Source organism: Quercus lobata, chromosome 3 (assembly GCF_001633185.2).
Source record: "Quercus lobata isolate SW786 chromosome 3, ValleyOak3.0 Primary Assembly, whole genome shotgun sequence".
Lineage (NCBI taxonomy): Eukaryota > Viridiplantae > Streptophyta > Magnoliopsida > Fagales > Fagaceae > Quercus > Quercus lobata.
Genome location: NC_044906.1, coordinates 9843539 through 9857018, shown reverse-complemented (window position 1 = coordinate 9857018; position 13480 = coordinate 9843539). Strand labels below are relative to the sequence as shown.

Here is a 13480-nt window from a genome sequence, read left to right as displayed (position 1 = left end):
CAAAACTTTGAGGTGAATCTTGGGTCTCGATTAGACACAATTGATGCTGGGACTCCATGAAGACTCACAATCTCATCAATATATATCTGTGCTAGCTGATCAAATGAGTAAGTCATCTTAACCGGAATAAAATGTGCTGTTTTTGTCATCCTATTCACAATTACCCAAATGGCCTCATGTCCCTTAGGAGATCTTGGCAAACCAGTCACAAAATCCATACATATACGCTTCCACTTCCACTCAGGAATGGGGAGTGGTTGCAGTAGTCTTGAAGGTTTCTGGTGTAGTGCCTTAATTTATTGACAAGTCAAGCATTACTCCACAAACTGAGCTATCTCTCTCTTTATGTTATTCAACCAATAAGTTTCTCGAATGTCACGATATATTTTGGTGCTACCAGGGTGCACTAATGGGTTTCTTCCATAATCTCCTTCTTTAATGAAAAATCATTTGACACACAAAGTCTATTTCCAAACCTCAAAACACCATCATTAGACACATTAAATTCTGATCTCTTCCCTTCTTGTACTTCTCCTATGATCTTTACAATTTGTGCATCATCAACCTCTAACCTCTTAATCTTCTCAATCAAAGTGGGTTGTATTGTCAAACTAGCCATAAAGGCTTGGGAATCACCCACAACAATTTTAATTCCCATCCTCTCCAAGTCCTTAATAATTGCCTTTTGAGTAGTTAACAAGGCAGCTAAGAAACCAAAAGACTTCCGACTAAGTGCATCGGCTACCACATTAGCCTTGCCTGGATGGTAATTGATTGAGCAATCATAATTTTTAATCAACTCAAGCCACCTTCATTGTCTCATATTCAATTCTTTCTGAGTAAAGAAGTACTTCAAGCTCTTATGATTAGTATAAATCTCACACCTTTCACCATACAAATAATGTCTCCAAATCTTCAATGCAAACACCACTGCAGCCAACTCCAAATCATGAGTGGGATAATTTTGTTCATAACTCTTTAATTGGTGGGAAACATAAGTTATGACTTTACCATGCTGTATCAACACACAACCAAGACCTTTTCTTGAAGCATCACTATAAAGGACAAAGCCTCCCAAGTTGCTAGGGATGGTTAGTACTGGTGCAATGACCAACCTTTGCTTAAGTTCTTGAAAACTCTTTTCACGTTCTTCTGTCCACATGAACTTGGCATTCTTACAAGTTAGTTGAGTCCTTGGGGCTGCAATACGAGAAAATCCCTCCACAAACCTCCTATAATAGCCAGCAAGGCCTAAAAAGCTTCTAATCTTACTTACATTCGTTGGTCTTGCCTAGTCAACCATAACTTCAACCTTACTAGGGTCTACAGAAATCCCTACCTTAGATATTACATGACCTAGGAACACCACTTGGTCAAGCCAAAATTCGCACTTCTTAAACTTGGCATATAGCTTCTTCTCCCTCAAAATTTGAAAAATAATTCTCAAGTGCTCTTCATGTTCTTCCATGCTTTTGGAGAAGATTAGTGAAAGTTCAAAAACATGTACAAAACACTTTTGAACGTTTAGACTCCTAAATTACAACTTAACCAATTCAAGCAATATGTCAAACAACTAGTGTGCGGAAACTTAACATATGTTATAATACGAAATTGGTTAAATACTATCTAAGCCATAACAAAATAAAACCACAGCAGATAATAAAAAGGCAAAGATAGAGAGGAAGGAAGATGCAAACACAAAGACAACACGCGATGTGTTATCGAAGAGGAAACCGAAGCCCTCGGCGTAAAACCTTTCCGCCGCCCTCCAAGCGGTAAACAATCCACTAGAAAATACAGTTGGGATACAAGGACAGCAATAGACCCTCCAAGCCTAATCTACCCAGTGCACCTAAGCCCTCCAAGCTTCTTGCCCCAACGAGGTTGCGCCGAACCTTTTTCTTTTCTAGCTTCTTGGATTCCGCTACTAGACCATAGCATCAACCAATGAAGATTGGTTCCTTTCTAACTGCTTCCCAGAAATCCAAACAACAGTCTTACAATGATGATGATGGTGAGAATCAGGTTTGGTATAATGCCTCTCAAGGATTTGACAATGGAGAGGAAGAGAGTTGAGGAATTTGAAGAGTCTCTAAGGTATAGATTGTGTGTGAATCAATCTTGTTTTTCTTTAGGGTTTCTCTCTCAAAATTCTCTCTGGAAGCTCTCTTTCAATCGTGGGTAAAAGGGGTATTTATACTGGAGTGGGAGAGAAATGTGAAACGTCAGGTTTTACAAAAACAGGGGTGGCTCGCGGCTTGACCTCGCGGCTTGACTAAGTCGCGAGATCCAGTCGCGAGATAACCGTATGGCCAGTTGTCCTGTTTTGTTCTGTAGTGTTCCAGCTAGCATGACTGTTCATCTTCCAGCATGCTTGGCACGTGTGCTGCTTCTGGCAGCTTGCAGCCGCGAGTCACCCGCGAGTCCCAGCCGCGAGTCTCTGTTTTCTTGCACACTCTTGAGCAATCTTCACTCTATCTCACTCACTACCCTTACATCAAACCCACCTAAATACAGGGTTACTAAATGCTGAATTACAAGCAAATTTGGCACGGAATAAAGCCAATTAGATGGTTGAATAAATTCAACCTTACAATTAGGATGTCATCAATAAAGACAATAACAAAGCGGTCTAAGTACTCATGAAACACCCTATTCATCAAGTCCATAAATGCAGTAGGAGTATTGGTCAATCCAAAAGGCATTACCAAGAATTCATAGTGCCCATACCTAGTCCTGAAAGCTGTCTTGGATATGTCTTCACCCTTGATTTTCAACTGGTGATACCCAAAACGAAGGTCAATCTTAGAGAAGATTTGTGCCCTTTGCAATTGATCAAATAGGTCATCAATACAAGGGAGAGGGTATTTGTTTCTCACAATAACCCGGTTTAACTCACGATAGTCAATACACAACCTCATAGTCCCATCCTTCTTCTTCACAAATAAAACTGGTGCACCCTAAGGAGATGTATTTGGTCTGATGAACCCTTTATCAAGGAGTTCTTGTAACTGTTCCTTAAGTTCCTTTAGTTCAGTTGGTGCCATCCGACATGGTGCTTTCAAAATAGGAGAAGTTCCAGGGAGCAAATCAATGGAGAATTCAATCTCTCTATCTATAGGTATCCTTGGTAGGTCTTCAAGAAAGACATTAGGAAACTCCCTTACAATAGGGATATCATCCAACTTCAATACCTCTTTCCTAGTATCCACCACATAAGCTAGGTACCCTTGGCATCCCTTCTGTAATAGACGCCTAGCTTGAAGGGCTGATATCACCCTAGGTAAAGCATGCATCCTAGAGCCCTTAAACCGAAATTCAGATTCTCCTAGAGGTCGAAACACCACTTCTTTTCTAAAACAATCTACACTAGCATGATAAGCCGCCAGCCAGTCCATTCCCAAAATTACATCATAGTCATACATGTCCATCAAAATCAAGTCTGCTAACATTTCCCTATCCTCAATTTGGATGACACAAGACTTATGTATAGAATTACACACCAAAGAATCACCCATAGGTGTAGCCACAGACAAGTCATAATCCATAAGTCCAGGTTTCTTATCACATAACTCAGCATATCGAGAGGAGATGAAAGAGTATGTAGATCCAGAATCAAATAGAGTTTTAGCAAATTTTGAGAATAATGGGAGGATACTTGTAACCACAGTATCCGAAGCTTGAACGTCTTGTGGTGTGAGTGCAAACACTCTCCCTTGTGCTTTCCTCCTCTAATCATTCTTTATAGGTTATGCCATTGAGTTTTGCTGAGGAAATGTACAGCTTCTAACTAAGTGTCCTGTCTTCCCACAATTATAACAAGCCTTTCCTTAAAAGAAACATGGCTTATCTCCATGAAACCTTCCACATGTAGGGCAAGCACTCGAACTTCTACCTTGAGCATTCTGGGGTGTATTCTTATTTTCTGGCTTATTTGATGATGAATTACTCTCAGACCTCCCAAAAGATCCTTTCTTGTTCCAATGACCTTGAGCATTGCCTTGTCGAAAGCCTGTCTATCCAGTGTTTCTAGGTGAGTGCTCCTTCCTAACATTGTTCTTAAAATCTTCCTCTAGTCTCATAACTCTCTTAACTGACTTTGCATAATTATCAACCCCTGATACAATCAGATGGTGTCGAATTCTCTCATTCAACCCCTTTTGAAATCTACTTGCTTTCTTAACCTCTGTAAGGATTAAGTGGGGTCCAAAGCGAGATAACTTGATGAATTTAGCTGTATATTTGTAACACCCCAAAATCAAGGCAATAAAAGTTTATTTGATCTGAATAATCCACAAAAATATTAAATAAAAGAAACTAGCAACCTTGAATCTCATCACAAAAGTCAGAGCTCTAATTCACCAAATACAAAATATCCTCAAAATAATTCTCCAATACAAAGTTTAATGCCATAAAATAATAATAAAATCCTCAATTCCACAAAAATAGTTTGTAACTTCTGTCTCTCAAAAATCTCTACTCCAGTAATCCACCTAATGTATTTGTAATGGGAAATAAAAGGGGGTGAGATAACTTAATAAGTGGAATTCACTAACATTGGGGTGTGGGAACAAACCTTTCAAATAAATAATTCTTTCAACAGATTCACAACTTATAATTCACCAATATTTTGTCATCAACTATTTCATGTAAAAGAAAATAATATCTTTATATTGTGAGTCATCGTAATATATATATTGATACCATTCCATAAACAATTCCCTAGGCTTTTCTCGTGGTCAACGTTTACGCCCCGTTGACAGGGTTGTGCTGTCCCCTTTTTGGGACTGGAACCTCCTTTCATCCCATTTCTCAAGGATGGCTCCTTTGGAACCTAAAGGTACACTCCCTTGCTAAGGAGCTTCCTTTTGGATCCTCAATAATATGCTCCCTTGCTAAGGAGCTATCAAATGTGCACTGTCCCCTTTTGGGACCGTCCCTTGCTAAGGACTAGCTATAGCATGATTGTCCCTTACTAAGGACTAAATATCATACTAAGCTTCTAATCACGACTTGCCATAGGTTTTCAAAACATATTCAATATGCTCACAAAATAATCCATTCATACTTCTCAAAATATAAAGACATATTCACACATACAAGTTTAAATAAAATTAGGTTGTCCCACAAGTTTTTCATAAAACGAATAGCCAATGTGCACATCAAACATTTGTAAAATATTCATTTATATATAGAATATCAACATATTCTTTCATATAAAATAGTTTAATAATTAACACTGTTTTGGGAAAACCCCCAAAATTAGTAAACACCACTTACCTCTTAGCTGCAAAAATAAAGGAAATCAACCTCCCTTGAATCACAATAATTCAGTAGAATTAGAACCTAGCAATACCAAAAATAGGTTCATCAATACACAATTTCCCACTTCAAAATTTATTTTCACACTTAAACTGTTTTATCCTAAACAATATTAATATATCCAAAATCCTCCATTTATTCACTTAACTATCAAATTTACTATTGGAAGTCACGTATTGTCTTAATTTGCTGCTTAGCATTCCCTCTTGATGCCACTGGATGTCCATTGACTCTAACTATTATATATATAACTATATATATTCAACTTAACATTGAAGGCCACGTGAGATTGCTTTAATCCATCAATCTAGTGCTAGAATGCTCTCTTGATGCCGCTAGGCATCTATTGACCTTAATATTACATATATATATATATATATATATATATATATTAAACCAATGTAAAAGCTACATAATCAATCAAAGCTTGGACCATGCTTAGTAGGGAATAGCATGGCAATACATGAGGTAGCATGGCAATACGTGAAAAGCATGGCAAACGGTCAAAATGTATTTAGTATTCTTAGTTTTTCAGCCTCAATGTTGGACCTAGAACCACTAGATCACTGCAGCTATATAAACAATTGCTATTATAATATTGAAATAATCACTCCAAGGACCCAAAATCTATTACACGTTGAACTAGTGTGAAAGCAAAATAACCGGTCAACAATTGTGGCTTAGTGTGAATGCAATAACATAAGCATTCTTTTCACTTTAACATGGTGACCAAGTCCACACCTATTACTCTATTTGGCTCAATTTCAAGTCTGTATCCTTGCCTGACATATTGACCAAATCTTTATCTAATATAATACAATTATAGGAAACCCTTTTATATTAGTATAATGATAGTCTAGGTTCCAATCAATTGCAAGCTATTGACCATACAAACTTTTTAACTCTTGAGCATGAGAAAAATCATACCTGAAGACTCCCACCAACGCCACAGTGGAGAAAGGCAGAATTCAATTGTCGGCTGAAGCAAAAAGAAATCCCATCAGAAAAACACGTGTGACCTAAGAGAAAAAAAGACTAGGGTTTTCAAGGCCCATATACGTACTTATGTCACCTCACTTGGGCTTCATATTCCATAGAATTTATCTTCTTTTTAATACTTTAGGCCCAAATTTATTTAATCCATTTTAATTATAGGCCTTCATTAAAAATTTACGTATAATAATTTAATTGGTATCAAATTATGGGGTGTTACAATATTGCTCAACAGTCATACTTCCTTGCACCAAATCAGCAATTTCCCTTTCTTTTCGTTCTCGAACCACCTCAAGAAAGTAGTTATCATAGAAAACCCCTTTAAATTTCTCCCAAGTGATGGGATTTCTATCAGTTTCCATTCCCTCCAAAATGGCTTTAGTGGATCTCCACCAACGCACAGCTTCTCCAATCAACTTGAAAGTTGCAAACTGCACCTTCTGAGAGTCAGTGCAATCTAAAGCTTCTAACAATTTCTCCATTTGTAAGAACCAATTCTCAGCTTCTGTAGGATCTGGCTTCCCATCAAAGGAAGGGGGATTCTGCTTCATAAAAGTCTCAAAAGAGCAACCAGCCCTTGCCTCTACTCTACCTGCACCTCTACTAGCAACATGAGCCAACCTGTCTAAAAGTCGGGCAGCAGCTTCATCCAAAGGATCAGTGCGTGTCACCCAAGGATGTTCATTATTTCTCACATCTTGAGTGACTTCAGTCTCAGTATCAACCCTTGCCTTGGTTGGCCTTCGCAAATTAACAATAGGTTCCTCGTTATTGGAATTAGCTACTCTCTTCTTTTTGGGTGGCATGATACCTAGTTAACAAAGAAATCAAGAAATATAGACGGTGCAACAATTATTACTACTAAACATAAGAAGTAACATTGCCAAAATTATTTAAAATATCTCATCAAACATAACCTAACTACCAAATGCTCTGACAAAAAAAAAAAAAAATCAAGATCATAACCTAGTTTCAAGTGTCTACAAGATCATGACCTAGTTTTCAAGTGTCTACAGAATCATATCCTAAGCTCTGATACCATAATTGTAACACCCCAAAATCATAAGCAATAAAAGTCTATTTAATCTGAATAATCCATAAAAATATTAAATAAAAGAAACTAGCAACCTTAAATCTCATCACAAAAGTCAGAGTTCTAATTCACCAAATACAAAACATCCTCAAAATAATTCTCCAATACAATGTTTAATGCCATAAAATAATAATAAAATCCTCAGTTCCACAAAATAGTTCGTAATTGCTGTCTCCTAAGAATCTCTACTCCAGTAATCCCTCTAATGTATCTGTAATGGGAAATAAATGGGGGTGAGATAACTCAATAAGTGGAATTCACTAACATTGGGGTGTGGGAACAAACCTTTCAAATAAATAATTCTTACAACAATTTCATAACTTGTAACTCATCAATATTTATCATTAAATACTTCACATATATATATATATAATATCCTTATATTGTGAGCCCTTATAATATATATATATATATATATATATATATATATATATTAATACCATCATGTAAACAATTTCTTAGGTTTTTCTCGTGGTCAACGTTTACGCTTCGTTGACAGGGTTGTACAGTCCCCTTTTTGGGACTGGAACCTCCTTTTCATCCCCTTTCTTAAGGATGGCTCCTTTGGAACCTAAAAGTGCACTCCCTTGCTAAGGAGCTTCATTTTTGGATTCTCAATAGTATTATCCCTTGCTAAGGAGCTATCAAATGTGCACTGTCCCCTTTTTTGAGAACGTCCCTTGCTAAGGACTAACTACAGTATGATTGTCCCTTGCTAAGGACTAATATAACACTGAGCTTTTAATCACGACTTGTCATAGGTTTTTAAAACATATACAAGATGCTCACAAAAATAATCCATTCATAATTTTCGAAAATATAAGGATATATTCATACATACAAATTTAGGTTGTCCCACAAGTTTTTCATAAAACGAATAATTAATGTGCACATCAAGAAATTATAAAATATTCATTTATATGTATAGAATAACAATATATTTCGTTGATATATAATAGTTCAATAACCAACACTATTTAGGAAAACCCCCAAAATTAGTAAACACCACTTACCTCTTAGTTGCAAAAAAAATAAAAGAAATCAACCTCCCTTGAATCACAACAATTTAGTAGCATTAGAACCTAGCAACACCAAAAATAGGTTCATCAATACATAATTTCCCACTTAAAAATCTATTTTCACACTTAAACAGTTTTATCTTAGACAATATTGATATATCCAAAATTCTCCATTTATTCACCTAACTATCCAATTTACTTTCAGCTTTGATCAAATTTCTGGACTTAAAAATATTGCTGCCTAATCAGATTTTTCCATTAACGTAATCATAGATATTCTTGAAACTTCAATATAGCTAAAAGATAAATAGTGCAATAATATAATTCTGCCAAAACAATCTTAGAGCCAATAGAGGTCCATATGACTATACATACTATTCATACATAATCAATTTCAAAGCCTGGACCATACGGCTATATAAACAATTCCTATTATAATATTGTAATAATCAACCCAAAGACCCAAAATCCAGTACACAGCTGAACTAGTGTGAATGCATATTAACCGGTCAACAATTGAGGCTTTGTGTGAATGCATATTAACCACTAGCATTATTATTATTATTATTATTTCCCTTTAGCATGGTGACAAAGTCCAATTCTATTACTCTATTTGGTTCAATTTCAAAGTCTTCCTGACATACAACCATATTTACCATTCTTAATCAAATATAATAACAAGTTTAGGAGCCCTTTTTCTATTAGTATAATCATAGAAACCGTACCTGTAATCTCTACTCACAGCCACAGTGAAGAGAAGCAAAGTTCAATAGTGTGATGAGGCTGAAGCAAAAGGAAGCCTCATAAGTATATGCACGTGTAGCTTAAGAGGTAAAAGGCTAGGGTTTTCAAGGCCTATATATTTACTTATGTCACCTCACTTGAGCTTCATATCCCATAGTTTTTTATTTTTTTAATATCTTAGACCCAAATCAATTTAATCCATTTAATTGTAGGCCCCCTTTATAATTTAAGTATAATAATTTAATTGGTATCAAAATGGTATCAAAATTATGGGGTGTTACAAAAAAAATTTAAAATTACAAATTATGGTGGCTAATATGTGAGATGGTAGGTTAATTTATGTGAAATTGTATTTTAGTCGTGTCCATAATTCTATTATTTTCTCAAAGGGCACCATTTCTAGGGATTGATTCACACCAATCTGGTCCTAATCCCCAAAATCCCACCACTCTATTAGCCTATGCAACACACTTTACAATGTGGTTTGATTCATTTGAAAAATATTAACTAAGCATTTGTGTCTTTTCCTGGACGACATTTTCCATTCCAGTCAAGTAGACTTTGGCCGAGGTAGAAGAGTGAGTGAAAATATTATGATTGGATTTAAATAAAGACAATGCTTAGAAAGAAAGGTTGCAATGGATTTTGATGCCGTTAAGTTGGATTTCATTTAAATAAAGCATACGATAGGTTTTATTCGAAATAGTTTAGAGATCTATCACTTTCCAAATGGATTTAAGTTCAAAATCTAGGTTGTTCCAATCATAATTATTTAGGAATCACTAAAACTAACTACAAACATTATTAGAAAAAATCTCAAATAAAACAGGAAATGAGATGCCTAAAACAAGAACAGGCCCAAATGATCCCTCTAATAAATTGTTTTTATATCCTACATAAAAAAATTTGATCTAGATGAAACATCATAACAAATGTCAATAGAGTTATATATAGAATACATACTACACTTTAATGGGAAACCATCTTCCATCTGGTTGATGGGCAATAGGATTGCAAATGCTACCAAAGTTAGCAGGCATATTGGCATAAAGTAACAAAGCTACATGACTGTCCTCATTTGATGATCCTCTAGTAGAAAAAACTATTTGTATGTATACATAGTATTACATATATACCTACACCCTGTACATACACACATATGTATAGAAAACGTACGATGTAACTTAATCAAGAAGGTAGATTGAAGATTGACCGTTGTGTTCAGCCCTGTGCTGTTCAATAAGGTCAGGTACCTCCTTTCTCCATACTTCAATCATTCATGTAAAAGAGCTTGAATGTGTTATAAGTTTGGAATTAATGAGCCTAACTTGCGTTTATGTCCAGTAGATAATTAGCACTCGTCTTATTGGTTAATCTTTCAGGTCTAAGGGGCTAAAAGGAATGTTATGAAAAATTTTCTTTATGACATTCCTTGCCATTCAACTTTCTTATACAAATGATAATTTGAAGTCATCTGTTGTAGTACATCATGAATTCACACCATGATAATTAGGATTATGATCTTACATAAGATAAATGATACGGTCATTTGGACTGGCTATATGTCAGAAATGATAAGAATGAATGTATTATTTAATAATTGAATGTAAAATGTATTATGCTTCATAAAAAAAAAATACTTACAACACTTAATCATTTTCAAATAACAAATATAGATAGCTTAATTCTTTTCTTTTATTATTATTATTATTTTAAATCTATTACATTATATCAACTATATTTTGTTAGAAAATAATCATATCATTTTAAGAAGAATTTGGGACTAATACTTATAAGTCTCATTTACTATTTTCAATTTTCACTTAACAAAAAACAAATCGTCAAATTTTTTTTCGTATATCAATCAAGTTTGCTACTAGTTATAAGTAAAAAAAAAATTATGAAGAATAAAATATCGAGATATGCCTTACAGTAGAAGAGTACATAATCCAACTAACTATGCCAACATAGCATCTTGTCTTTTCTTCTCGCTTGATGGTCACCTTATGTACTTTGCACACTTCCATATAACGAAATACTTCAAGCATACACAATATCACTTTATAAATTGATTACTAGCAAGTACCTAACCCAAATAACTTAAAATTTTGATAAGTAACAAAAGCATTTTTAAGCTTTGAAGGCCCCTTACATGATAACAAACGCAACCAGTACTTCATGCATAAACGCAGCCCTAACAGCTTCTTCAAGTCAGCAATCCTAACCTCCAAAGCCTCAAGCTTAGCCTTAGTCCTTACACTGAACAGCAAGCTTAGCCTGGTTGTACCATCTCTATCTCTCATTACATTGCCCCACTCTAGCAACCTAGTCTCATTGATGGTGTCCAAACTTGAATGGTGCATGTCCATCAAGACCTCACACAGCAGGTTGATCATAAAATGGTCAGTGATTGCTCCAATCTTGAAGCCTGCAGTGAAGTCACCATAACGTCCCACTAATTGATCCAGCAGAATGACAGTCTTGTTGAACATTAAATTGACAAAAGTCAGCTTGGGGGCCCTCCAATGACCAAAACCGAGGGGCAAGTCTAGCACTGTATTTCTTGTGTTCAAACCTCTCCATGAAAGCTTCCAGTTCTGTCATGGTAGATGCAGCCATATTACCAACTTACGTCAACATGTCAGAGTCAAAGCTCAAAACTCTCTCTGATGATGCAAGGCCCTGGATTCCAGCAGCAACATCGAGACAGTCTTGGTGAGCTGTACTGCCTTACCCTTATCTGCAAAAGAGAAGCAAGGGCGTTAGCATTTGAAGCTTAAAAAACAAAAATAAGGATACCATTCCAAAGCCTGTATGGAAAATGAATCACCTTGGTCCGTTGATCTTGTAGCCAGGTGCTCTACATTTGCAGATTCTGGTGTCTCTGCAGCTCTGGCATCAGGAAACTTGGGATCTTCTGAGTCTGTTTCCATGGCTGTAACTCTGGCAGCAGGTGCAATTCCTCTACAGATTCTAAAAGGGGATGAGAAAGAGAGGAGAGGGGTAATGGTGGAGCAAACACGAGCACTTATTAACGGTGTTAAATAAGGGAAGAAAATCCTGGCAAGAACCGAAAGAGAGGGGAAGTCATAATTGTAAGAACTTACCTCCTAAAAGCAAATATCCACAAACATTTTTTCCCTTGGTTTTTCTCATCTGCAGATGTAAAAATGAATGCCACTCAAGTTTCCTTAAGAGTAACAATATATGCAAACAAGAAGATTTTGCTCCAAGGGCCTAAATCCGGAAATGGATCTGTAGGTGAGACATCTTGGAATCACTGTCAACCACAGCAAGAACAGAGTCCCACTGCTTGGGCTTCTCCCCAGAAATACACATAATACAAATATATATATATATATATAATTATATATTCTTAGTAGTGTTCAAAAAATTGAAATTTAAAACAAGTATCTGAGTATACAAATAAATTCTACTTCTTAACACAAGCAATTTAAGTACTTTTGAAATCACGTCCTATAATGACAAACTTGATAGCCAGTCATTCATATTCAAACAACAATAAGATAAGGAAAAGAAAAATTTACAGTTATACATAAAGCCAGTTGCCAGGTTTCCTATTCATATGTCACTACTCAACATTTTTTCATCTTGACATCCATGACATGTTACATTTACATTGTTGATTAGAGCCTGATCTTGAAGCATTTGTGTGTATGAATTGAGTATAGAGCTTTGTAAACAAGGACAGAGCTTCAGCTAGAAGAGAAAGGGAGCTCTGTTGCTCTGCCGTATAAAGACTTGCCATTCTGCCTATGGAGCTTTCTTAATTAGCTATCTTTGACCACCAGAATGTAAGACATGGATATTGAGGCGCATGGTTGCTTAACAGCTTTGACCAGTATAAACCACAGTTCTCCAATAGGTTTAGACTGCACAAGTTTTACAAACAAGTTGTTGCTTCAGGATCAAAGCGTGGGAAATAAAAAATTTCAACGAAATTTATTACCGCAAATACAAAGGAAATTTTTTTAATTTTGACATCAAAATGATTCTATCAATTGAAAATAATCATTAATTAGCAAACAAATAACTTTTTTAAGCTCAAACCCATCCCAAGATCAATCTGGTTTTTTTATTCCTCAATCCTCATCCACAAATTCTCAGAAAGGAGTACACTATACAGAATATCATAATAAATTTTCTGTGTGCTGGATGTAAGATCATTAATGCAATGTAGCATTATATTGAATTGAGGCCAAAGGAAAGGCAACAATATTTACCAAAATTCCAACTTGAGCAAGATCGACATAAATTAGCAATTCATTGACTATATTTAAAACTTATA

The 13480-nt window shown here is 35.6% G+C and overlaps 1 protein-coding gene and 1 long non-coding RNA gene across 2 annotated transcripts; both read right to left on the bottom strand.

The window, feature by feature from the left end:
* Window positions 1–406: 406 nt before the first annotated feature.
* On the bottom strand, window positions 407–7121 carry LOC115980285. The gene is made up of 7 exons (XM_031102551.1): window positions 6557–7121; window positions 4053–4234; window positions 3045–3731; window positions 2590–2960; window positions 1340–1469; window positions 1012–1291; window positions 407–759 (listed from the first exon to the last, which is right to left on the bottom strand). Exons 1-7 carry the CDS (start codon window positions 7119–7121, stop codon window positions 407–409), a joined length of 2568 nt encoding a protein of 855 aa, XP_030958411.1.
* A 4373-nt stretch (window positions 7122–11494) lies between these two features.
* On the bottom strand, window positions 11495–13472 carry LOC115980049. Its single transcript, XR_004089302.1, has 3 exons — window positions 12279–13472; window positions 12002–12144; window positions 11495–11911 (listed from the first exon to the last, which is right to left on the bottom strand). It is a non-coding gene; the product is annotated as an uncharacterized LOC115980049 (long non-coding RNA).
* Window positions 13473–13480: the final 8 nt, after the last annotated feature.